Source organism: Labrus mixtus, chromosome 11, assembly GCF_963584025.1.
Source record: "Labrus mixtus chromosome 11, fLabMix1.1, whole genome shotgun sequence".
NCBI lineage: Eukaryota > Metazoa > Chordata > Actinopteri > Labriformes > Labridae > Labrus > Labrus mixtus.
The window spans coordinates 4606941-4632287 of record NC_083622.1 but is presented as its reverse complement, the minus strand read 5'-3'; the positions used below and the strand labels follow the sequence as shown (position 1 = coordinate 4632287).

At 42.4% G+C, this 25347-nt stretch overlaps 1 protein-coding gene across 12 annotated transcripts in view; it reads right to left on the bottom strand.

The window, feature by feature from the left end:
• Positions 1-10714: 10714 nt before the first annotated feature.
• Positions 10715-25347, bottom strand: part of adgrb1a (adhesion G protein-coupled receptor B1a) — a 154505-nt gene continuing 139872 nt past the window's right edge. For 11 of the 12 annotated variants that reach the window (XM_061049649.1, XM_061049650.1, XM_061049652.1 and 8 more), the window contains 7 exons: positions 24833-25004; positions 23323-23418; positions 23185-23224; positions 18876-19540; positions 16395-16430; positions 16052-16210; positions 10715-12514 (listed from right to left, as the gene is read on the bottom strand). In XM_061049649.1, coding sequence (XP_060905632.1) covers positions 12320-12514; positions 16052-16210; positions 16395-16430; positions 18876-19540; positions 23185-23224; positions 23323-23418; positions 24833-25004 — 1363 coding nt within the window. In that variant the 3' untranslated portion in view covers positions 10715-12319. The remainder of the gene's footprint in view (positions 12515-16051; positions 16211-16394; positions 16431-18875; positions 19541-23184; positions 23225-23322; positions 23419-24832; positions 25005-25347) is intronic. The other variant, XM_061049655.1, reaches the window with a different exon arrangement.

Below are 25347 nucleotides of genomic sequence, written 5' to 3'. Positions count from 1 at the left end.
GTGTGTGTGTTGATGTTTGATCAAACTGAGACTGAAACTGAGGATAGCTTAAATTTCAGAATTTCAGGATATTTCTGGTCATTTCACTTTGGCCTCTATTTCTTCATATTTTACGGTCTTAAAGCAACAGTATGCAGGAATTCAGTTTTTGGTTTTCTTTAGCGACTACCAAAGGTCTTACTCCCAATTTCCACATACTCCGTGCATCCTGCGGTTCGTCAGCGGCTCGCACTTCGCCATGGATCACTGCCACTCATTGATTGTGTTTCCACAGCGAGCGGTGCGGTCCGACTCCGGAGCGTGCCAGCAGCGCCACGACACTCTGATCTGTATTAATTACGCTGCAAGTCTATGTTTGCAGCATGCAACTAGCTGGACGGAAAAGAACGACCCGGACAGGAAGTCAGACAAGGAATTGCACAGAGCGTCTAGTAAATTTCAAAATGAAACACACCCTCACGATCGTATTTTCCCTCACTTAATAAACATTACTTCAAAAAAGGCACAAATGAACGACAAATCAAACTGAGCGCAGAGAAGCAGAACACATGGAGAATGTGGAAATGAGGAGTGAAAGTTCAACTCCACCTGTTCAAAACAAACGGCGCTGTCATGGCTCCCTATCATAGACGACATGCATTTAGAGGGGCGGTGTCATTAGAAACCAACTACGCAATGTGGTGACTTTGAGTAATGTTGTTACTGATACAAACTCAGAGTCAGAGGAGAAGGCAAAGGACTGGGACAAAAGACAGGCAGAGATCAAACACATGATGGCTATAAAGAAACCCAGCTAGGACAAGGTAGACGAGGGGGGGGAACCTTACAAACTGGCATCAGGAGGGAGCGCACACTGGGATTAAATACACAGCCAATCAGGGGATAACGAGACACAGGTGTGGACAATCAGGGCGGGGCTGACACACAAGGCGGGAACATGAGGAGCAGGATCTGAAAGCAAAGAAAAGGGTGAGTAAAATAACTACAAAATAAAACAGGAAATAAAGTAATGCATCTAAAACATGACCTAGTGTATTAGACAGAGAGGACCGTGTCAGTTACAGATCAAAGAGGTAATGAGTAGTACTGGTGCTTATGTGTGTGTGTGTTCATTTAAACTGATCACTTAACTTTTTGTGTTTTTTTTGGGGGCTTTGTTACCTGAAAATAGATGCCTCCATTTTTGTTTTGTTTTCTAGCATAATAACATAAAGCGTGCATGTGTTGTATTACGACGTTATGTACAAGAGGTAATCATGCTTTTAGGCACGGTTAGTCCTGGCCAGTGTGACCGCGGGCCGTGCCGGCCAGCGTGGAAATGGTGCAGCGGGGGGGGGCCAATCGTGCTTGAGTACAGCACGGTACAGATGACCAGTGTGACCGCGCTCTTATAGTACGTTCATCAAAACATATTTTAAAACTCTAAAACCAGCAGGTAAGATCATTTGTAGTACAGAATTGCAGCACAGCCTTGTCTCAGCAAAAAGGGGAAGGGCCTCATATTTGTCTTAGCCTGCAGGGCCCTCCAAATCACTAAAACCGCTACTGCATATCAAGTCACACCACCTTCAGAACAAACTCTACCCGTTTTTTTAACCGACTTCCTGCAAAGCTCTAGTCAGAATCAGCAATGTTACTCATTAAATGTTTTAGTACGCTGTTGGGAGCTTTAGCTCTCTAAAGATGACGATTCAGATTTAAACTTTTAGAGCTGTAAATTTTTGTATCCGGCCAGCATATGTCAGCATGCGTCTGTGTTTATGTGTTTATGTGCTTAAGCTTCCCTCTGCTTTATTTTCCATCAGAAGTCCCGCCTAATCACTTTACAGCTGGAGCAGCTCACAACCGACGAACATGGGACTCGTAAAATAGAAAGCTGCAAAAACAGATGTCCTCATGAATTAGTGAGGCACCCATGAAAAATTAACAGATGACCTAGGACATGAAGCCAGGGGGCTCATGCTCATTTAATTCTTCCTCGTACATGCAATATGCTGCCCGGAGTCATTGTTTTTCTCTGTGTGTCCCCGTCCAGCTGCAGCAGGCCTGTTTTTAGATGTGGCAAATTAATAGTGACAGAAATGCGTCTGTGGAATAAATAACAACATGTGCTCTGGGAAAATGGCCCCATCACAATCACGGCTTAATGGCTGAAAAGTGGCTTTGGATGTTTTAAAAAAAAAAGTGTGTGTCACATCTCTCGCCTGTCTGAGGTTCAGACATGTCTGAAGAGGTTATTTAAGTTATCTCAGTTACTGTCATCCCCAGCTGAAGGTTTTTAATCCACCTGTACATAAAAGGTAAATCTGATCTTTTCCCCCCTTTGTCATGATGCTTTTGATGCACTTTGAATTGTCCTTCTGCTGAAATGTGGAGAATCCTGTAAATAAACTTACCATGCCTTACAACAGCTTGACCCATCTAATACAAATACTTGGGACAGTCACAATTATTTGTGAAACCTGAAATTGATACGATATAATATTGTATCCACCACATAGACATTACTTGGACGGGCCTCTCTTTCTTCCATAGTCTATTTGAACGCCATTGCAAGCTCGAGCGCCCAAAAGAGAGTGAGAGAGAGAGGTCTGCAGATGCATCCCTCCCGTATAACAAACAAACTGAGGTCAAGGTAAAGGTCAAGGTAAACTTAAGTATCCCCAAGGGGCGATTTGCTTTACAGCCAGAAGTTAATAAAAGAAGAAAAGTTTGACGACCCCTGCAAAAAACGGAAGAGCATTATGATCAACAAGCCTCCACACACAGGAATCCTGAAACATCAAGTCATTTTATTTGAGTGTCTTAAACATACCGCTGATGAAAACTGTCAAAAGAGCAGAAATACACAAAAAATACAGCTACAGTATGAGGCTAAGTGGGACAAGCTTCAAGGAGAGGTTTAAGTATGTGTGAGTGTGTGTAGATGAGAGAATGATAGGATACAATAGGATATGATATAGGATAGGATACGATAGGGTAGGAAAGGATACAATAGGATATGATATAGGATACAATATAGGATAGGATACGATATAGGATACGATAGGGAAAGGAAAGGAAATGATACAATAGGATATGATAAAGGATACGATATAGGATACGATACGATATAGGATACGATATAGGATACGATAGGGAAAGGAAAGGAAAGGATACAATAGCATATGATAAAGGATACAATATAGGAAAGGATACAATAGGATATGATAAAGGATACGATATAGGATAGGATATGATATAGGATACAATAGGATATGATATAGGATGCAATATAGGATTAGATAGGGTAGGAAAGGAAAGGATACAATAGGATATGATTAAGGATACAATCTTGGATAGGATACGATATAGGATACGATAGGGTAGGAAAGGAAAGGATAAAGGATACAATATAGGATACGATACCATACCGTATCCTATCCTTTCCTATATGGTATCCTATATCCTATCCTATTGTATCCTTTCCTTTCCTACCCTATTGTATCCTATATCCTATCCTATTGTGTCCTTTCCTTTCCTACCCTATTGTATCCTTTCCTTTCCTACCCTATCCTATATCATATCCTATCGTATCCTATTGTATTGATATGATTTGGTTTAAAGGTGTTTTTTTTTAGCTTCATCCTTAACATGATAAAACAAAGCTTGTTTCTGAGGTGTAATAATTATCCATTTTTACTATCCACATAAAGACAGAGCTCCAGGCAAGAGGAGAGGAAGCTGAGTCACAACACATTTTCAACCCCGCAGGCTGAAAGCCTCGCTTTGCAGCCAAAACAGAAGAACAAGCTTTAATACATTTGTTGACACATTTACCTCTGCTCTTCATGTTTCTGGTGAGTGTCTGCTCTAATTATCTGGTTAACATCTCTTTGTTTGATGGTTCATCTGTGAGGCCACAGGGATAGTCAGAGTCTGCTCATATCGAGGGGAGGAACAAAAACTGGTATTTCATTTCCCACATAGGAACACGTTGACTCATGTTTCTGCTTTCCAAAATCATACAAACCCTAAGCTTCAACTCTTTTACACACAGACTCGATATCTCAGGTAATTAAGAAAATGACTGGAAATCAAGATGGTCTTTGGTCACCTTGTATACATCCACACTACTCCCACATTTGTCAAGTGAACATGGGATTCTCACACCACAAGCCGTCAGATCCTGCAGTCTTGACCTCTTAGGGTTTCCAGTAGATTTTTGAACCAACTGTAAAAGATTTTTAGTTGGGTCATCTCCAGTTATGTGACTCATGCATTACTCTAACTCCACCACTATTGAGTGTATAAAATTCAATAACGTCATTACCATTAGAAAAATGAAAAGGTCACATATTCTCCTCTTTTTCAACAAGTCTAAATGAGTCTCAGAGCTCCTTAAAACACGTCTGTGAAGTGTCTTGTTCTAAATCCACTCTGATCCTGTATTTGATCATGCCTATAAACCCCTCCATTTCAGCCCTGCTCAGAACAGGCTCTGACCACGTGTCGGAGACATCACTGTGACAAACTAGGATTTTGGGTAGTGTAGTTAAATTCCCAGAGATCACAGATAAACCATGTTTTTCTTAAATCAAGGTTGATATCATACAAACTTGTGTGCTACAGGAGCATAAACAACCCCTTCACACTCAGGGAGCTTGAGGTAAGTCTACCTTGGATGGTCAGGACATTATGGCTAATAATGAAAATGAATGGGATTTTTACTTCTGGATTCACACTGCTGTACTCTATAGTGTGCCGACGGCGGACGGGACTTGTTGGAAACATTCACTGTGTGGGCTCAGATAGGTGACTGAACAGCTGCTTCTGGCCATCACGTCTCTTCCCCCACAGCCTGCAGCCACAGGAACACCTCGACTCACTGAAGAGAACAGCGACAAGTGTCAGGAAATGTCATCAGAGCGTCAGTCCATTAATAGCTATTGTCAGGCCTTTGTAAGACAGGGGACATGTGGAGGCTAATGCACGCTGATGGTCTAATTAATGACGTGAGGTTAATGCGTCTGGATGGAGTCTAATGATGTTACAGGCCACTTTTCTCTTACGCTACATCACCAGGCCAGTGAGGGCAGTGTGGCCCAAAATTAGCCTCTGAAGTGGGGAAAAATCAAGTGAAGTCATCGCAGTTCAAACTGTTATTACAGCATGACTCAGCATGTGACGGGAGAGTCTGTGGGTGTGTTTGACACGCTCGCCGTGACAGGCGTTACTGTTCCGAACCAAAGTGCTGTGAAATCTCCAAAGGTCAGTCAGCCTTCATTTTCCAGCAGAGTCAGACGTGAATACATGGTGAGGTGAGGGCCAAAAAGTGTGTCACGTAAAAAGTTAAGTGGAAATCTATCTTTGTCATCCACAGCTACTTTTTCATCGTTGTTTTTGAGAGCTGTCTGACAGCATCTGTCTCGTGTTTTGTTTGGGTCTGATTTCCAAATTTAAAGCATAGTAAGTGTATTAATGGTAAATGGAAAATTGACTTTTTTTGTAGTCTTCTGACTACTCAGAGCACTTTTGCAAAGGTCACACCTACACATTCACACCCATAGAGTAGAAGTCACTCAGGCTCCATCCGTGTTTATTCAGTGTATTGTTTATGCACCAAAATACAAAATAAAAAGATTGTTCATGAGTCAAATATCGAGTCTGAGTTGATTTCTGTCTGGCAACCGACAAATAAGTTGTGCAATTACATCAAACTGGCTTCTTCATTCACCCATATTTCATAACCATGGCCTACAAATAGGAGGGCGACCAATATCATTCTCCACCTGGAGTAATAAGGGTGTACACACTCTTAATGATATTTTTAGAGTAGGGGGCCTTAGCGCATTCCAAGACATTCAGGTGTGGGATATGTCTATGTCTATGTGTCTTTTGATATGTACTGTACAAGGGATTATATGTATATACAGTATATGATTCCTCTCTCCTGTATATTTGTGGGATGCTGATGAAACCACAACATTTAGTTTTTGCCTTATTGTAAATGACAAAGTTTTAAAAATTGATCACAAAAAATAAATCGAGTCTGAGTAGAGTCTCATGTTAACATTTGTGTGACACTTAAGTGCGACTCAAGTCCAAGCCTGTAACAGACATCTTGTTTTTGCAGATTAGTGTGTACTGTACTGTGATTTAAGTGACTAAGGACAACAGGACAAAACACAGCAGAACAAAGTGATAGGTGTAGCAAATCCAAAATGAAATGCACCCATCTGACTCAGGGTTGCACGATGACTTTTGACTCCACCACCAACTAATTTATCACGTTAGCTACAATAATATTAGATGAATTTCTTTATGTCAAGACCTGAAGACCAAATCTCTGTGAGACGAGGGATCAATTTCGTACCTATACTGAAGCCTTCACATGATTGACTGTTTAATATTGTTTGTAAAAAAAGGGACTGAATGTCACTACAGGAAGTCATTTATGACCGTCATCAATAAAACACAGCTCTGTAGAGGAACTGATTTTGTAGCCACAGTTTTTTGATTGACCCTTTTTTAATCAGCTCACGAAGAAATCCAAGCAGTCACATTGTTTAGTTAGCAAAATAAGGCGTTTCATGTAGATAATGTGCACTTCGTCGAGGTATTTTGCTCAGTTATTGCTTCCATAACGTTGCTTATTGGGACTGCAGCTCTTTTGTCAGTGATGTATTATTGAAATCTGGCTTGCATTTGTCTGACGGAGTTATTGCTGCTTAAATCTTTATTAGCCGTCTGCCGTCATCTTGTTGTCCAGATTGCTTCTCACTTGAGGGATGGGAAGTAATTCACAGGCCATTATAAATGTATTTATAGACACTCATATCCAATCATACACACTGCCTAAAATAATAAAAAAATGCAAGCACATCCCTAACGTTATAAACTGTGTTTCTTTCTGTGTCTCACAGATTTGGCCATTGTTACTCTTGAATTGTCTCTGAAAGAACATTTAAATAGGTTTTATAACAGCGCAGTATTTTACATTTCAGCCCGCAGCGTTAGTCCCACAGGGAGAGAACTGCTCTGACCTCTGACATTACAGCCCTGCTCTCAGCGGAGGATTTCAATAAAAACTGACAAATGACAACTGGCTCGACGTGTGTTTTCACAACGAGGCAGAGACGAGCACAGAGACTGACAGAGAGAGAGTTTTTTTACCTTTGATTTAATAAATATAGGACTGTGGTTTCTAATTTGTTTTAGCTTAAAGGTTGTGTTCAAACTGTGTCAGAAGTTGAATTTGCCTTCAGTTAAAGTTGATTAAACCTGCATTCATTCTAAAGACCAGCAGGTGGCGACTCCACTGTTTACAAAGTGTAGCTTCATAGAAGCCTATGAGAAAATGAGCCTATACTTCGCATTACTTACACAGTCCACTGTCCACTGTGTAAGTAAAGAAGCGCCGACCTTGCAGGAGCACCTGGTGCTTGAAGGCAATGAGAGCTGACACTCTTATTGGTTTGAATCATGTTACTCCAAAAACACACCGATGCATAATAAAGCCATTTAAACCAACCTCTTTGTCCCCTGCGCCTCACTTAGCACCCAGATTGTGGGCTGCGCAACTAGCAAAATGTTCTCGGACACGCCCCTAACCACTGTGTCCTACGTGCTTTTGACGTTGCTTTGTGCCATTAAAATAGGGCCCTTATTCTTCAGAATGTGGCTAGCTTGGGTTTGAAAAACTACTACTACAGTTAGCTGTCTAGGCCAAACTGAAAACACTCTAAAGTACTCTAGAACATTTTGTTGAACAGTAGCATTTAAATGAATATCAGTTACCATGAGTTGCAGACACACTTTGCTAACAAAGCTAGTGCCATTGTTAGCTGATAATATAGCATTTGTCAACCAATAACTCTTTTCTACGGATCCCCTGAAGTCCCAAAAAGTAAGGAAAATAATTATTGTGCGCATAAGATTTAAAAAAACAACAACATTTTGGCACTTTAGGGGCTCCATACTTTTCCAGCTGCCTCATTTTGTCCAAACATGATCACTCCTGTCTCCAAAAAACAAGATCACTTTACTACATTTCTTCAAACAATGATAAGAAAATAAGCAACACACTCTCACTCATGTTATGGTATTTCTGAGTTAATCCCCAAGTCTGTCTGCACTATTTTCCTTTTTCATCCTCTATACCAAAGTGGAGCAGTGACAGATCCACAGTAAAGTCAGAAAAGGAGCCAAGCTGTGAATCAGCGTTGATGACGCCCACTGACAGATTCACGACAACAGCACACCCACCATCATTCTGCATAACTGTGTCATTTAAAAGCTGCACCATTAATGACCATGACAGTGACTTCATTAGCTCAGTGTTGTAAAGTTGTAATTTGATATTTATTGACCAGTGTTACAGGACAGCTTTTGACTACTTGTCAACTGAATCATAGCTTCCTGATTGGACCCTTTTAGTAATGCAGGTTTGGCCTCCTTCAATCTACTTAAAGCTCCCATGAGGAGTTTTGAAATGGTCATGAAACTAAATAAGGTTAATGCCAACGTCTTCGTATGAGCTTGAAATGTAAATAAGATAATCAACACAAAGATTGATTACTTCTAAATAATAATTTTATGTGTCTGTCTGTCATGCTGTCAGACGAGGCGATTATTATCAAGCTGTCAAAACAGCCTTTTTAAAATGTGTTCACACCAAATATTCATTGTGAGTTACGAGTTAGACAATAAAAGTTGACCCCCACTTTAAAACTCACACTGATGCCCATACTAAACATGGACAAAGTTTCAGCTAATGAGGTAACTGTATGTTGGAGTAATCTCAGAATAAGTCTGCTAAAGGGTTTGTTCTTCCAATCACGTGACAGTTTGTCAGTATGAAACCAAATAAATCTACGAGACTTCTTCAACCCTCTACGCAGGACGTTAAAACCTTGAGGCTCTCTTCTCTCAGCAATGGAGAGCAGCACTCCCCTGGCAGCCTTGCAGCGTTCTGCGGCATTTCAAGTTGAGTTTGAAAGGAAAAGAAACACCAGAATCCCCCTGAAGAGAATATTAAATGTAAGCAAACAATGACTGAATTTGATATCCTTTTTCAATCATACATACCGCTGTGTATCAAAATCATTCAGTGAGTTTACTAACTTTTTGGCTCTTATGTTACTGCTTAACTGTGTGATATTCTAGCATCAGGGGCATGTCCAGAGGAGTGGTCAGGGGTGACATGACCCCCCCCCTTGCAATCTAAGATGCCACCGAAAATTCCCCAAACTATGATTTGCTATTTGCCAACGGCGGGACATTAAGTTATCTTTTAAGTCTGTGTTGCAAGTCACTGCTTGTAGTATGTAGCTTCTTTGTATGTTAGTGTAGTGTAGATTTTGTTTTGTCAGTACTTTAAGTTGTAAAGACCTATTTTCACAAGAGACGTTCTTAGGAAATAATCAGTCCATAAAAAACTGAAAGCTAACTCCTCTAGAAACTTTAGCATGAAAACAAACATTTAGCTATACACAATGTCAAGTGTTTCCAATGTATTTCTATTCCAGGTATTAAAGGAAGACTGTGCAACATTTTACACATAAATACAGCAGAAATCAAGTATATCCTGTAAATGTCTCTCTGAGTCATAACTGTCTACAATGAGTGAGACGCCCGAGTACAGCCAGCTGTACTGTTGTCAGCACTGTGTTTACATCATGTTTACATGGACGGGACGGCCTTGTGTATAATGCTGTTTTAGTCAAGGACTACTGCATGTTAGGATGTCACTTAAGTGTCTTTAGATCAGGGTCACTCCATGTCAATTTATGTGCAATATGAAGCTACGAGCTAACCAAGATGTGCTAACATTAGCCTGCTAACACAACAATGCAGGACTCTCGAGAACCAAGGAACATTTTGTCACCGGCTTGCACTTAATTATGGTGCATTCTTATTGATAACTCCTTCATGCGCACACGAGTGGAGAGGGGTTGGAGGTGTGTTGGTGGAGGAGAGCGTAGGCTTCAGGATAGTGGAGCTGTCGCCAAACAGCAGTTTGTTTTGGTTTCATGCTGGTACTGGGCGACATCTACTGGATCAAAAAGTCAACATTCTTCCTATAAAATACTAAGGAGAGGTGAACAATATGAAGCGATGAAGGTTGCAGTAGCAACAGCAATAATTTTAATCTACTTTCATCCCTGCTTAAAAGTAATTTTGATTACCGTTAAGACACAAAGGAGAAATAAATGAACTAAATGAATAAATGTGTGAACACAAACTTCATGCCACCATGCTTCAGTCAGTGATCCAGTTGGGCCACCCCGTTCAAAAAAGTCTGGACACGCCCCTGACTATCATACCTGAAGCATACATTACATTGTTGTAATAACACATTTTATACAAGCAACAGACTCTACCTTGTTTTACCTCAAATAGAAAGTTACATTTTCTAATACTGTCATTCCTACCTGAGGCCACAGGGGGCACTGTTCAGTCAAAGTGACTCTGTCTTATTTTAATGCTCCAGTGATGAGTTTTAGCTGGATACTCAAACAGACCGAAATAAAATTAAAATACTCTAAGAGAGATCATCAAAGCCTCGATGCCTTCGTGTGGTTTGCTAAACAGGTGCAGATTAACAGTGCCTTCCCAACTCCACAGGGGGCGCCAAAAGTTTCAAAATAAACACGTCTCTGCATCCGGCTGCAATCACCATGATGAAAAAACATTTTGCGCAAACAAATCTGAGAAAAACAAGAAGAGGGAGGTTGTTTTTTTTTATTGTATGCTTATATGCTTTTATTAGAAATAAGACACATTCATTTTGTGCTCTGAAAACTGTACATTAACAAAGAGGCGACCCCAGTAAAATAAAAAGGGGAGTGAGGAGGAGGTGGAGGGGGCATGTGTGGCAGGGTGGGAGTGGGTTTAAGAGGGGTCCGAGGTCAGGGTTTTTTTGACAAATACAGATCTGAGGGAGTGACTGGCGGTGATATCAAAACACACACTGTTACATTGCGATACAGAACACTCGTATAGTCCAGTACCCTGAAAGGACAGGGGAGGAGGGGGGGGACGGGGACGGGAGGATCAGTATCAGAATAATCATGTTCATATTAATAATAATGAGAACAACTATCCCCAAGCACAGTAAGAAAGATATTTATAGGCTAAAATCCATTCTGTAGAACTCTGTTGAAATAATTACAATGCTGTACATCAGGACTCTGAGTGAGCCTTTGTGCTTTCTCTGTGTGCAACCCTCCGATGAACTCGAGCGCCATTAACCCAGATCATCTTCATACCATATATATTTATAGAGCTACTCATATATTCCTCTTCCATGACACACACATACATACACAAGTACCCTTTTCATTTTGCATCTTCGACCATTAATTTTGCATTCACTGTACCCGGCCTGCTTGTTCGCCCCAAAACAGCGTGGATGCACCGACGCCGACGTCCACGTTTTCGCGGCATTGAGGTTGAGAGTGCAAAGCCCGCCGGCCCGCTCTCTGGCGTCTCTGAGGTGTCCGTCGGTTGCCATTTTGACTCATGTCGACACCCTTTCTTGTCACCGCAGGGCTGATTTTGCCCTCCCCCTCCCCTAGGGTCACAGAGGTTCTAGAGCCAGCAGGGTTTTCAGGAGGGGTTGTAACGCTGGGGGGGGGGGGGGGGAGGGAGGAAAACGGCATTTTAGGGGGCACATGGGTGTGTGTTTTGGTAGTCTGCCTCCTGAAACGTTTGTTGTTGTTTTCCCATTTGAAGATAAGAATGAAAGGAAACATGTCCAGAGGCATCGTTTCAACATCAGCGTTCATCAGGAGAAAGAGAGAGCAAGAACAGAGAGGCAACGATACTCTCAAAAGTAAAAAAAAATAACAAAAAAACATGATCATGATTATTACGTTGTACTCGTTTAATTCAGGGGTAAACATCGCATGGTTACCGTTGCTATGCTGTTTTATTACATGACTATATGATGCACATATAGTTGCAGAATCCCGTCTCCACATGTGGGCCGTCAAGGTATCTGAGATCATACACAAAAAGATGACCAGCAGACCAAAAAAACAAAAAAAAAACACCGTCCAAACGTCAAAAGAAAAAGAACACAGAAAGAGACGCCATGTTCCCGCCTCTCTTTTGAATCAGTTTTTCATGAATTTTTCTGATATTTCAACTTCTTCTCTCTCCTCCCTCCTCCTCCTCCTTCTCCCCTCACGTTCTCGCGGTGGGCTTCATCCAGCCCTTCGGGTAGAAGAACAGAGCAGGGCAGTGTGTGTGTGTGTGGGGGGGGGGGTGTCTGCTTGTTTGTCTGGAAAAACAAATAGGAGACTTGTGGGGTATGAATCCGGACAGTTTTGGGTCACACCTCCGTCTGGAGGTCCATGATCTCCTGGCCCACCAGAGGGATGGTGGCGCTGTTCTTCTCCCACTCCACCGTCTGCAGCTCCAGAGGGGAGGCCGCCACCGTCTCCAGGTCCTTCCTCACCCAGGACGGGGGGGAGTGGGTCTTCCTGATGCCCTCCCACGCCCTCTTACTTGGGGTCTGCTGCTTGTCCTGAGGGGAAGAAGAAAGAGAAGAAAAAAAAACGCTTGTTTTCTGAGACAGCCACATGTGTGATATAATTCAGAAGTTATATTGTGAGTTCTTTAGAAGGACCTACTTTACCTCATCTGTTTTTTTGTTTTTTTTAATCTTTTTGCCTTTATTACCATTCATATTCAGAATGTTTCTACTCTTAAGAAAGTCTGGAGCATTTTGTCATTCAATTCAGGGCTGAAGTCAGATTTCCTGAGGTTAAAGCTGACCTAGACCCCCACCAGAAATTGCTGCAGGGAGATCTCTTACCCATAATTGTGTCTTTCCAATAGACGTGTCATTCTTCTGGAATAATCTCAAACATATTGCGTGACCTTTGCTGTGGTAATGGAAAGGATAGTCCTCTCGTTTAGTTTCTCGGAAATCAATAAGCAGGTCTCTTGTCCTCACCTCCACTATGAACTCAAATATTAACAGACTAATTGACTTTCTCTTCTTTCTAGTAAAACCACATATTACACTTTCAGCTGACACGTCCAGATGAGCATCTTATTTTAAGATATAAAAGCACAAGAACAAAAGGCTTGAATTGCTTTTAATAAGTAAATATATCTTTTAGATAGCAATTTGAATTTACTTTGTCTTGTTATCAATATTATAGGGCTTTCACACTTGCAGAAAACTCCTGAAAAACTCAGGATATTTCTGTATATGTGAACGCAAACAGCCACATTTTTCACACTGACTTCACCCGGAGTTTCTCCTGCCAGACCCCTAGGACTGTTTTTTTCCGCAGCAAGTCCGAGTGAGCTGAAGTGAGAACGCAGCAGGATATTCTCCGGAGAATTCACCTCGAGCCAATAGGAAGGGGGAGTGACGTTTCTAAACTGTAACTGCTGGAACTTTGCTTGCTGCATTGGCAGATTATATAAACTTAATTACAAGCTGCTTTTTGGACTGGTCTGGTGAATGTTGCTTGTAATATGCTTAAAGAGTTGGGGTGTTTTTTTTTTTACAATAAATTGACAAATACTCTTGCTTATTTTTTTTGTTTTTTTCAGTGAAGCCAGGAGACGGCTATAGGTTCAATGTAAAGACCCCGAATCCCCCAACAAACTGTTAATGGAGTAGGGGCTTTATACAATATTTACACCAGAGAAGTTGATATTTACAGTCAAAGGGTCTCCAGGACTATTCACATTATTTGGCTTTTTTCTTTTTTTAAACTTTATTGAACATATGGAAGCTGACAGGATGACGGTGTGACCTACGGTTGCATCATTTCAATGTAAACTAAAACTCCATCATTTCAGTTGACTTGAAATGACAACATGACGGTTGGATGCAATGTGATATAATGTGACAATTATGAAATAAAAACACCTCGAAAACACCAAGCTAATTTTGTCTCAAAAGCTTGGAAAGAAGACAAGATATTCTGTTTAGTTAGTGTTTGTCTTGCTTTTGCTTTCTTTTTTGTTTTGTGCCAATGAATAGACCGACTCTGATCCACCATGAACGTCTAAATTAATGGTGTCATGTAATCCCATGTAAGCTGGGCATAGAAATGTAGGTATGACACAATAATAAAATAAAAACTTCAAACTGTATTTCAAAAGTCATTTCTTCTGAGAGATTCGAATCTGCCTTCTCTGTAAACTTCCCGGAGTAAACTCCAGTGGTTCTTTTAATTTGCTTTATAAATAAAAGTGACCTGACTGAAGCTATGCTAAGCGAAGCTAAACATTTATAACCTCCAGCTTCAAAATGAGCAGTTTTCAAATCCAAATGTATCTATTACCATTTCGAAGTACTCCTATTACCATGAACAAATCTCAGTATAATGGATGGTTGATTTCTTATTCAGGCCAAAGTTGGTTCGTGCACAAAGAACTGCGCAACATGCTAACATGGGTTTAAACATGAATGTGGCTGAGACACATTCTCAAAAACACATCTTGCATCCAGCGTGGTGGGAGTTGATCTCTCTGCCTCTTCAACTTGTGGTAACACTGTGTGATTCTGCAGGGCTACAATAAATATCTCACTCTCATTTCTGCTTCTGTATCAGCGTCAAGTTGCTGTAACCCTGACCTGAGAGGCTCCAATCTAGAGACAGTTTGACTCCAAAGCTGTTAAACAAGTGGAGAGAGATCGAAGTTTCTGCAGCAGAAGGAAATGACAACCATCTGCTGCCAAGACGGCGTTAGCGTATCAGAGTTAAAGAGAGATGGTCAAAGTCAAGGCCAGACTAGAGTAGATGTCTAACTGGCTTTCAGTCCAAGGTGAGAGAGGGGGATTTTATTGGGTAACTGTAAAGATTTTTTATCTTGAAGGGGCAAGGAGGATATCATACAAGAAAACGCAAAGGGGGGTAATGGGGGTCTCTTCAATCCTTCATTAATCTGCTGTGCTGAACAACAAAAAGCACTTCATCAGGACCACTGGACTAAAGTCGTCTCTGTATGTCATCCATTTCTGACTGTAGGTTTTGTTAATTTAATGCAGCAAACTAAGGGCTTGAATCCACAAAAGGATGGTGAGGCTTTACGGTGGCTTTTGAGAGCCAGCCAGTTGTGTATGGCTGTGTATCCCAGCACAGATTGCAATCAGTTTGCAATACACAATGAATGAGGATGAATTTTCAAAAGCATCACCTCACGTTCAGTGTGTGATTTTAGCGGCTGCACTCTTGGGGAAGACCGTTTGTCTGCGCTTTATATTGGTATATTGATGTATAAGACGCAGCCAACTTTTTAGAGGAAAGAATAGGTATTAAGAAAGTGTCTTTAGACTGGAAAGAGCTCTGTCAGCATGAGAGGACTGAGGTGCAGATAGACTAGCTCCTCTCGACATTCAGATAAAAAAACAAACAAGAGCAAACAACTTCTGGGCGTGTTTGTCGCCTGAATATCATTGGCGCTCTCTGCTGTCTGAATTAGACCTTGAGACGAAGCAGATAGCGGGAGCAAATGATGCACAAGTTTTGAACCGGCCGCAATCCATTCTTAGTGTATCTGGCCCTTAGAATGCACTTAGTATTACATGTCTATTTCAATATGAAGACATGCTGAGAATATCTGGGCAAGGCAATGAAAGAAGAGACTTTTCTAAATAAATAACTAATGAATAAATACGCTTACATGAACACTTCTGAGCTGCAGTCTCGGCTGAAAAGCTCACCGATGACAACTTGATATCTTGACTGCCTTGTCACTTGTAAACTATATTAAGTTGATTGATATGATTTGATAAAACCTTTAAAAATGTGTCACATTTGGAGGGACCACGTGTGCCGGGCCTAATTTTGTACATGTAGTTTGTATTCCCACCCCACAATTACGCCCCTTGATGCCCCCCCACAGCTAATTCCTTCTGGCACTGACATTGTGAGAAGATTAAAAATGCAATCTATTTCAACGGCTGCACTCATAATTAAACAGTCAACTCCACCCAAGCGTGGCGATTTGTGTTAATGATAAGAGAAAAGGAGAACAACATTAGATATAAGGGGAGGGGAGGGGGGGGGGGACAGAATAAAGTTAAACTCTTTACACTCATGTTGGTCTTGTCGCTGCTGGCAGAGGACACGCTCCATCGTTTGGCAGCTTTGGCATCAACAGGTGGAGACTCTCTATCCTTGTCTGCACTGTGAATCTTCCTGTTCAGGTCCTGAAACATGTCCTGGTGGCGTTTCCGGGTGTGCATTATCTTCTACACAGGGATATTGCATTGTTATGTATGAGGCAAACAGCACAGGCTGAAGTCACACCCAAACTTTGAATAGATCTAATAAAATGTTTGCACACATGTAGAGGTCTGAATATCTAACCAAGAGACATCAGCTGTTTTGCTCTTAAGTCTAGAAAACTCTGGAATCAAAGAGACTAAAAATTACCTCAAAGTCAAGCTCTGCATAGCGTGATTTTCGTCTCTGGGGGGGGGAGATGAGACAGAGAGATTAAAGATGTGTTTTGACACGGCGTGCCATGTGAGCAGACAGAATGCTCCAGCGTTTAACTGTTTGAACGTGTGTCTCCACGTCAGCCAGTCGAGACAGGAAAAAGTGGTGAGTCATGAGGGAGGGAAAAATAAAGGTTTTTCTGCTGGTCTCTTTCCTCACCCTGTTGGCGCGAGTTTGCTGCGAAACAGATTGTAACCGAATGACCTTTTGAGTCCTCCATCACCGAGTGGTGAACGAGGAAGCCTGACCTTCAGGGCTCCTCGGGCTGCTGTGGCAGCTGCAGCCTCGCACGGCATTATGGAAGCGTGTTTTTTTTTTTTTTTTTTTTTTGCCCCGGAGTGAAACGACACACCAGCAGGCAGATGTCCAGGGCGGCGAGCTGTGAGCCGAACACTGTGTCATCTCGTCCCGTCACTGCTGTCTGCACCAGGAGCGAGGAGTGAAAACTAACCCTATGAAGAGGCGGTCCCTACTTGGGGCCAGATGAGATACTTCCTGTGATGCAGTGTTCGTGTTATGAATGCGATAAAGTGGGCTTGTTGCTGTTTATTTAGGATCATAGGGCCTATAAGAAATAAAGCTCAGAGCTGCTCGGGGATGGGGAGAAGGGGACTAATTAATAATCTTGATATTAATTACTGTGAATTCATATTTAGTTGATTATTGTCTGGCTCCCAAGTTGACAATTTTCACACTGGGCCAACGCTGCATCGATCAAACACAGCTTGTGGCCAAAAAACATGCAAAATACATGAGGTGGAGGAAAAAAAGACGACTTGTGGCTGTTGTTGACTTGATGGCTGTATCAAAAAGGAAATCAACAGATGAGGAACGAAACAGTAAACCGTCATGATGTGAAGTAGAACAAACATTGATATATGGATGGGGTAAGAGAAGAACTCTCGCGTAATGGCACGAACACATACAGGCAGGTTTGCTAATGATCAATATGCATGGTGAGGATGTGAAGAAACACCAGAACTCTCATGGTAAACTCATTAGCATGTCCCTTTACAAAGCAATCATTTCAATTCATACAACAGTCACGTCGTACTCACCATTCTGCATCTCCTTTTACAGTTTTATTCATATATGTATTCAAATCACATCGTTCAAATCGCATGTTTCATGTTTCCCCTGTCCTCTTCCAAAGATCTCTCTACAGACTTTCTTTGTGTTTTTCCATTTTCTGTTGTGTTCTCTTTGCCGTTCTTTTTTGGAATATTTGCTTTCTGGTTTTGGGGATGCCATTGGCGGCCAAGTGGTAAGCTAGGTAGAGGTGTTCCAAACTTGACAACCATAAGAGAGGTCTTGGCTCTCTTGCTGCCCATCTGTCTACAGCATTGGGTTATGGGTGGTAAGTGGGCCAAGTGGTAAGTTAGGTAGTATCAGCATTGTCAAAACCTGGAAATGGCATGAATGAAGAAAAGGTCTATTAGAGGCTGGTTATGTGTTTGGGCTGAGTGTGATGAGGAAGGTAAGGTAAAGAAGTTCTGTGGGTGGTAAGAGCTGGCTCACTGTCCCACCTTCCTGAGGTGTCATATCACTAACTGGAGGAAACAACTGTGAAGCAATGTTTACCCACTTGACAACCACAGTGAGGTCTTGGCTCTCTTGCTGGCCCATCTGTCTACAGCATTGGGTTCTGGCGGCCAATAGGGGCCAATTGGTAATCTAACTAATATCAGCGTTGTCAAAACCTGGAACTAGCATGAATGAAGACTAGGCCTTTTTTGAGGCTGGTTATGATGTTTGGCCTGTGATTGCATTGTGATAAGGAAGGTAAGGTAAAGCAGTTCTGTGTGTGAATAGGTTGGGTGGTAAGAGCTGGCATGGACGGAGAAGGGCTCAGGGACGCTGGAGCTCACTGTCAGCTGTCATATGACTAACTGGACGAAACAACTGGGAAGCTATGTTCCCACTTGGCAACCACAGAGAGGTCTTGGCTCTCTTGCTACCAATCTGTCTACAAAACTGGGTTCTGGGGGGCCAATAGGGGCCAAGTGGTACGCTAGGTAGTATCAACTTTGTGTGTGTGGGAGGGGCATTGCATATCATAAATGCATTGCCTAAATCTTGCAAATACACAGCATTACAATCTACCATCTGTACAGAAAGTGTTGGCATAAGATTTAAAAACTTTGATTTGAAAGTGTTTAAAGTAGGAAAGTAATACTTTTGTCTAACAGTCTAAAAAGATCAACTGAGATCGGCAGAATTTTAAGTATGGCGTGACTGTTGTAATCCTGAATTTACCGTAAAAAACACATTAACAAAGGTCGGGGTGTTGAAGGGTGGTCCTGAGAATTAAGCATCAAAGAGCGAAACAAAACTTAACATGCATGTCTGGTTTAAGGTTGTGAGCTGTGAGTGCAGAGAATGAATAACTTTTGACGAGATCTTCGGTCGTCTTACCTCCAGTGAGCTCATGGACAACGTGGAGACGGTCTCACTCTTGGACATCACACCGCAGTTTCCGGGGTCTCCTCCATCACCCATACTGTTGGCCACCTGTGGGTCTCTGGGCATGGTCTGCAGGTTGTGTGCGGGCGAGTCTCTGTCAGAGCACGACACGCTGATCTGGTCGGCAGGAAGGGTCTTCAGCCCGAATCCAGGCATTGGTTCCCCGCTGACCGGGTTCACCAGGTGGACGAGTCTGGTCTGCGGCAGCTGCTCGATGCCGATGTTGTACTTGGCCGCCTGATCTTCTTTCCCCGCTTTGGACGCTTTCATCGTGCCCGTGTTGTTCGTCGGTAGGATGACGTAACCCTGGCCTTTGCCCGGACCGTCGGAGCTGCTGCCCTCGCCGTTCCCCCGCGGCAGCTCTCCATCCAGCTGCTTGAAGAGCTCCCCGTCACAGATGTAGATGGATTTGGCCCCGGGGAGCTCGGTGCTGATTCCCTTGGCGGCGCCCTTCTCCCTGCGCAGTGTGAGGGTGTGACTGGTGTAGTCGGCCACGTTCTGGAGGTGGACCTTGGCCATGCTGGCCGGCATGGTGTTGAAGTTGGAACCCTTCTGAAGGGTGAGGGTCCCAGCGGAGGCTTTCTCTTCACCCTGAAGAGAGGAGCGCTTCACAGTGCCTGGAGGCGACAGAAAGACAAGAGACGGTCTGAGACGAGAAGCTGGAAAAAGAGAAAGTAAAGGAGGGGGGGGGAGGCGCACTGGGGGTGCAGTGGTTAGTGCGCACGTCCCTTGTATGGAGTCTTTGCTCCTCCAAGCGGGCGGCCCAGGTTCGAATCCCACCTGTGGCTCCTTTCCTGCTTGTCATTCCCTACACTCTCTCTCCCTGATTTCTGAATCTATCTACTTTCCTATCTCTCAATTAAAGGCACAAAAACCCCAAAAATAAATCTTTAGAAAAACGTTTTTTGTCCAAAAAACGATTACAAATAATCACTTCCTAAAAACATGACCCTGGAATATAAAAGTGTAGCCAACGCTGAAGAGATTTCAAACCTGCGCTCTTTCCAGTAGCCAGCGAGGGATGACTCCTATTTTGCAAAGTGAAGTCAGATTGTAAGTCTGTGATTTTATTACCTCAGCAAACATCAATCACAAGTTTCAGCTCTTCATCGACACAACATAATCTTAACTTGGTAAGGAAAGGTGTCATTAAGAGTATAACAGATGATAAACCAGGTTATTCTTCAGGGCTTTTCTGCATTTCACTAGATCTAATTTGGAGGAATAGGCTTACAATGTGTGTGTCTCGTTTGTCAAAATATGGACTTTTGGGCCCCAACCACCGGGGAAAAAAAACACAAAAAAAACCCCAGGATAAACAACCAGATGGTGACGACCAAAATGCAAATCTCAAGGCTTTAAAAAGAAAGTCCTTAAGCTAAATACTTAATGGTAATTTATAGCAGTGAGCTTCTGCAGAGCGGAGCTGCAGAGTTTTTCAACCTTTTAGTGGAATTATAGAATAAACAGAGATACATCGCAGCCTTTTATGCTGTTTGACTTTATGGCTTTTACTAAATGTGTGGGGTTTTTTTTATAGGGAAAACATGGTTCATGAAGTTTGCTTTACACCACAGATTAAAAAAAAAAACCCCATTGAAAATCATTTTTGAGCATCGTAGCCAGAAGGTCACACGCTGAGGGTCCTTAAAGCTGCTGCCAGACTTCCTCAGTCAATGAGCCCGACCCAGGGTTGGACAGAGACTGGACCAACCTTCGACCAAAACTCAAGTCTGGTTCAATCAGAATCATGCAGCTATGATGCTGTAGGCCACCATGTTGAAACAACAACAAACAACCACAATAATGTAATCAATTTAGTGATGACACGATTAAAAGAATAAAAACAGAGAAATCGGGTTACCACCCCCTGAAGAGGTGGAGCTGATGAAGCCCTTTGGCCCACAAAATGATCAATCACTCTCACGTTTGCATAACTTTTAAGCCCTGGGTAAACTTGCTTTTAAGTATGCGTACGCTAACGCATGACATCATCGTTGCACATCCTGCGGAGGTTTAGAGAGTTGGTTGTGCACGCGTTAATTTCAGTATGCATATAACCACTAGGGGCAGTGTAGAGATTTGTATGGTGATGAGACTGGAAATGACGTCATCTGACGCGCCAGAGAGCCACTACAACAAAAAAAGTTTAAACATCGAGTCTGCAACTACCCGCACTGTGATGCGTCATTGCCGTTGCATAGCAACAAACACGCGTGCCAAAATAGCCAGCGACAGATCATCTCTACTTCGGTGTTCTAAGCTACTTGATTTATGTGGTGTGCTCCCTCTAGAGGAATCCTCCAGTAACACGCGTTGTACTCAGACGCATATGAGAACATTTACGTTCACGCTGCAGCAGGTTGTCTACGTGTACGCGTGGTTCAAAAGTAAGAATATTTGAGCCTTTACATCATAGAATGGAGGAATGAAATTGATCAAAATAACATAACACATGAATGAATGAAAAATTAATTCCTAACCCTGAAGCCATGATCTAATCACATCAAGCGGACTGTAAAAATGTTCACCTCTGATGTATCATAAACATTCAAACACTGATGTTAGACCCTAGAAATCATGCTGCTGCTTCCAATGGTGATGTCCTCTTGCCTCTTTAATATTACAGATTTTGTTTTCTTGACGGCGTAATGTGTCATCATGTGCATCTACCTATGATGGTTTTGTGTGGGTGCTGTGGCTTTGCGGGAGGAATATGTGGGCGGATGGGCGTGTGAGAGCCTTTCTGTGTGCATGTTGTGCTTGTTGTGTTATTTGTGTTGGACCCACTCAAAAAACGAGATGGTCATCTCAAGGTCAATCTATTAATAACAACAGAATTTCTCACAATGTTAACGGGACTTTCAGGACTTTTGGAGACTTTTTGCACCTCCACATTATCTTTGTTTCTCAACCCCGGACGTGCAGCATGATTAATTCACTCCAATTTGGTTTCTCAAACAAGATACAATTGGAGAAATTTAGTATATTCATATTGAATCATAGTCTAGCCGAATAGAGATAAATTATCTATGCAGACATTTTAATCCATCTATGACTTTTATCAGGACAAAGTGAGACATGCATGTTGAGTTTCTCTACATGTGGTGACCTCCACAGGTGAATCCAATCACTAATTAAGACTCTTTACCTGCTGTTGTAACGATCCTCATGCTGCACAAGTGGGCATGGGATTTCAAACATCTTGTCGGCTATATACTTTTAAAGTGCATAGATGTTAATTTCATAGTGTTCATGATTACATAATAAGCTTTTGGAACCTCGAGGAACAGCAGGCTTTTTTTTTTTTCACCTCCACATTACTTTTGTTTCTCAACCCCCGGAGGTGCAGCGTGATTGCCCTCTCAGGAAGCTTCATGTCTTAATTGTTTTCATCATTTTATTTATTTTTTTAATCCAGATGTCAACTGCTTGGGCCAATGAACATCTGTCCACACCACCCTCATTAATGTCACCACCACGAGGAGGCATGACGTAGTGATGTGGAGAGTGGAAATGTCAGGGAAATCTGAGCGCTGTATTTTCTGTTCAATTGAAGGAAAAAAAAAAAAATCGATATTTGGCACCGGTAATTTGTTAATTGAATCACGAGTCAGGACAACAATACATTGCCATATTGATATTTCGTCCTACCGCTACTCAACACAATCGTTCTTGTGTTGCCTCCTCCTATTTGACATGAGGGGAAAAAAAAAGACAATCATCTCACGCTGCTCTTTTATTTTTTTCATCGGGCTTGACTGTGTCTCAATAGCTTTTATGCTCCAGATGCTTTTTCTTGATATCCTGTCTCCAGAGATAATCAGATTTTTCACTCCCAGCGGATATCAGAGCACAGTCAGTATCTGATGCGGCACTGTCGGGAGGGGACTTAATTATACAGCAGCCGTGTAGGAGAGACTCACACAGCACTATTCATCTGCATAGAAACTGCTCGGCACACACGTTCATCCCACTCCTATCATCCCGGGCTAAACTGCCTTATGCAGCTGTAATGTGCTGTAACTCCTTGTCAAAACAGCTCCTCGGTGAAGGGGAGGCGGCTGTGATGTTGATTGTAAGACACAGGAGCAGAACTGAGGGGGGGGGGGACAAGGCGCACATCTGTTCTGACAACGCTGAGAATGTTGAATCAGTCAGAATACACAAAGAGACATCTGTAGCTTTTCAATAGCATTCCCCCCCAAAGTCAAATCACACGCACAAAAACAACATCAAACACACTCAACCCGGAACTTACCTGATCTGCAAGCAATATCCACGTCTTTCTCAAAGTCAGTCTGAGGACAGAGAACCATAAATGATGTATTAAAGCGTGCCAATATGTCACAATAAATCCTGAAAAAGGCGAACAAAACAAACATGTACATATTCATACCATGAGCTGAGCGTGGCCGTTCTGGAAGGATCCTCCTGAGTCTCCGTTAGCGTCCTCCTGGCGGTCCACCACTCGGCACTTGACTGCTTCCTGAACCTGAGAGGACAAGAACAGAACATGGACTTAATGCAGGTAGGCACATTGTGTTCACAAATACCGACTTAAGTGGTCGTTAATAATGAAGGCTGAAAAGTCTGACGTCCTTGAAGCGGCCTCTTGAGGCTGCAAAAAAAAAAGGCTTGAATTTTTGACTTGTGGTTGGATGCCTCCAAAAAGCAGTCGAGATGCAGTTTACCTCTACTAATTGGTTTCCCAAAAAATAACTGACAGCTGTAGCTGGGTCAGGGATCTAATACATTTGAAATTGTATGTTTCCTTAGACAAAATAAAATACTAAATACTATAAATACAGAGCGGAGCTGCAGAGTTTTTCAACCTTTTAGTGGAATTATAGAATAAACAGAGATACATCGCAGCCTTTTATGCTGTTTTACTTTATAGCTTTTACTAAATGTGTGTTTTTTTTGTAGGGGAAACATGGTTCATGAAGTTTGCTTTACACCACAGATAAAAAAAAAACCCTATTGAAAATAATTTTTAGGCATCGTAGCCAGAAGGTCACACGCTGCGGGTCCTTAAAGCTGCTGCCAGACGTCCTCAGTCAATGAGCCCGACCCAGGGTTGGACAGAGACTGGACCAACCTTCGACCAAAACTCAAGTCTGGTTCAATCAGAATCATGCAGCTATGATGCTGTAGGCCACCATGTTGAAACAACAACAACCAAACAACAATAATGTTATCAATTTAGTGATGGCACGATTAAAAGATTAAAAACATTGAATCCGGGTTAACACCCCCTGAAGAGGTGGAGCTGATGAAGCCCTTTGGCCCCCAAAACGATCAATCACTCTTCTTATCCATAACTCTTAAGCCCTGGGTTGATCAGGAAGTGAACTGGCACCTCCCCTCTCCAGCTGCTAGACCCATTTCCATGCACCGGGACTTGAACCAGTGACACTCCGGTTCCCAACCCAGGTCCATACAGACTGAGCTACTACAAGACTTCTAGCGCACTTCTAGTGATGAAAGATACTCAAAGTTCTTGGTCTTTGTCGATTCTCTGATTACTTTTGTGCAAAGTTTCCAATGGGTTGCTCTCATATAGATTATCATTGAGATAATCATTATTATTGAGCATGACATAAACCTTAGGGGTCCTGGAAAACTGTGGGATTCCTCCTCTGGGGATCCTTTCAGTTTGTCCAGCTGTTGTCATGGTTACACTTTGATTGGATGAATGGACAGAGCAACTGATGAACCAACACAGCCATTAATAAACTGCAGGTTCAAAACGTTCTTCTTGATTCGAGAAAAGAAAGCCTTAAAAATAAATTCCAAAACACAACATCCATCAAAGCAGGACGTCAAGTCGCCCTGGAGCGTTTCCAGCCTCAGATGAAAATTCAAGAAGAATGCACGTTTAAGAGCCTGGTGGTCATGTGACGTACCTCTCTGCGCAGGATGCAGTGCACCATGACGATGACGAAGCCTTCCAGCGAGTCAAAGACGGCGAAGAGGATCTGGAAGAGTGCAGAGCGCCGGTCTGTGATCGCGAGGACGGCCGACATCCACGTGAGGGCCAGGAGGGGCAGAACCACACAGGAGCTCCACAGCGACGCCCTGCAGGACCGGAACAGGAACGGCAGTCAGTGACGGCACCAATTAAAAACCGGCCACAGAAAGCGTTCTAAAACATTCTCTGACGATTATGCTCAAAAAGAAATTTCACATTAGCTGATTTGATTTGACTCTTGACACATAAGGGAAGGCTTCCATACAAAACAGTTCCAGGAGATAACCTCGATTTCTCTTTCATCCGTAAAGGCAGCAATGCTTAACACAATCTTAAAACCAAATCTCCTAATAGTTCTCTTGTTAGCATAGTGTTAGCAGCCTTCATCTCTGTCCATGCATAAATACATCACAAGTCATTATGTAACTATCACACACAAAAACATACATC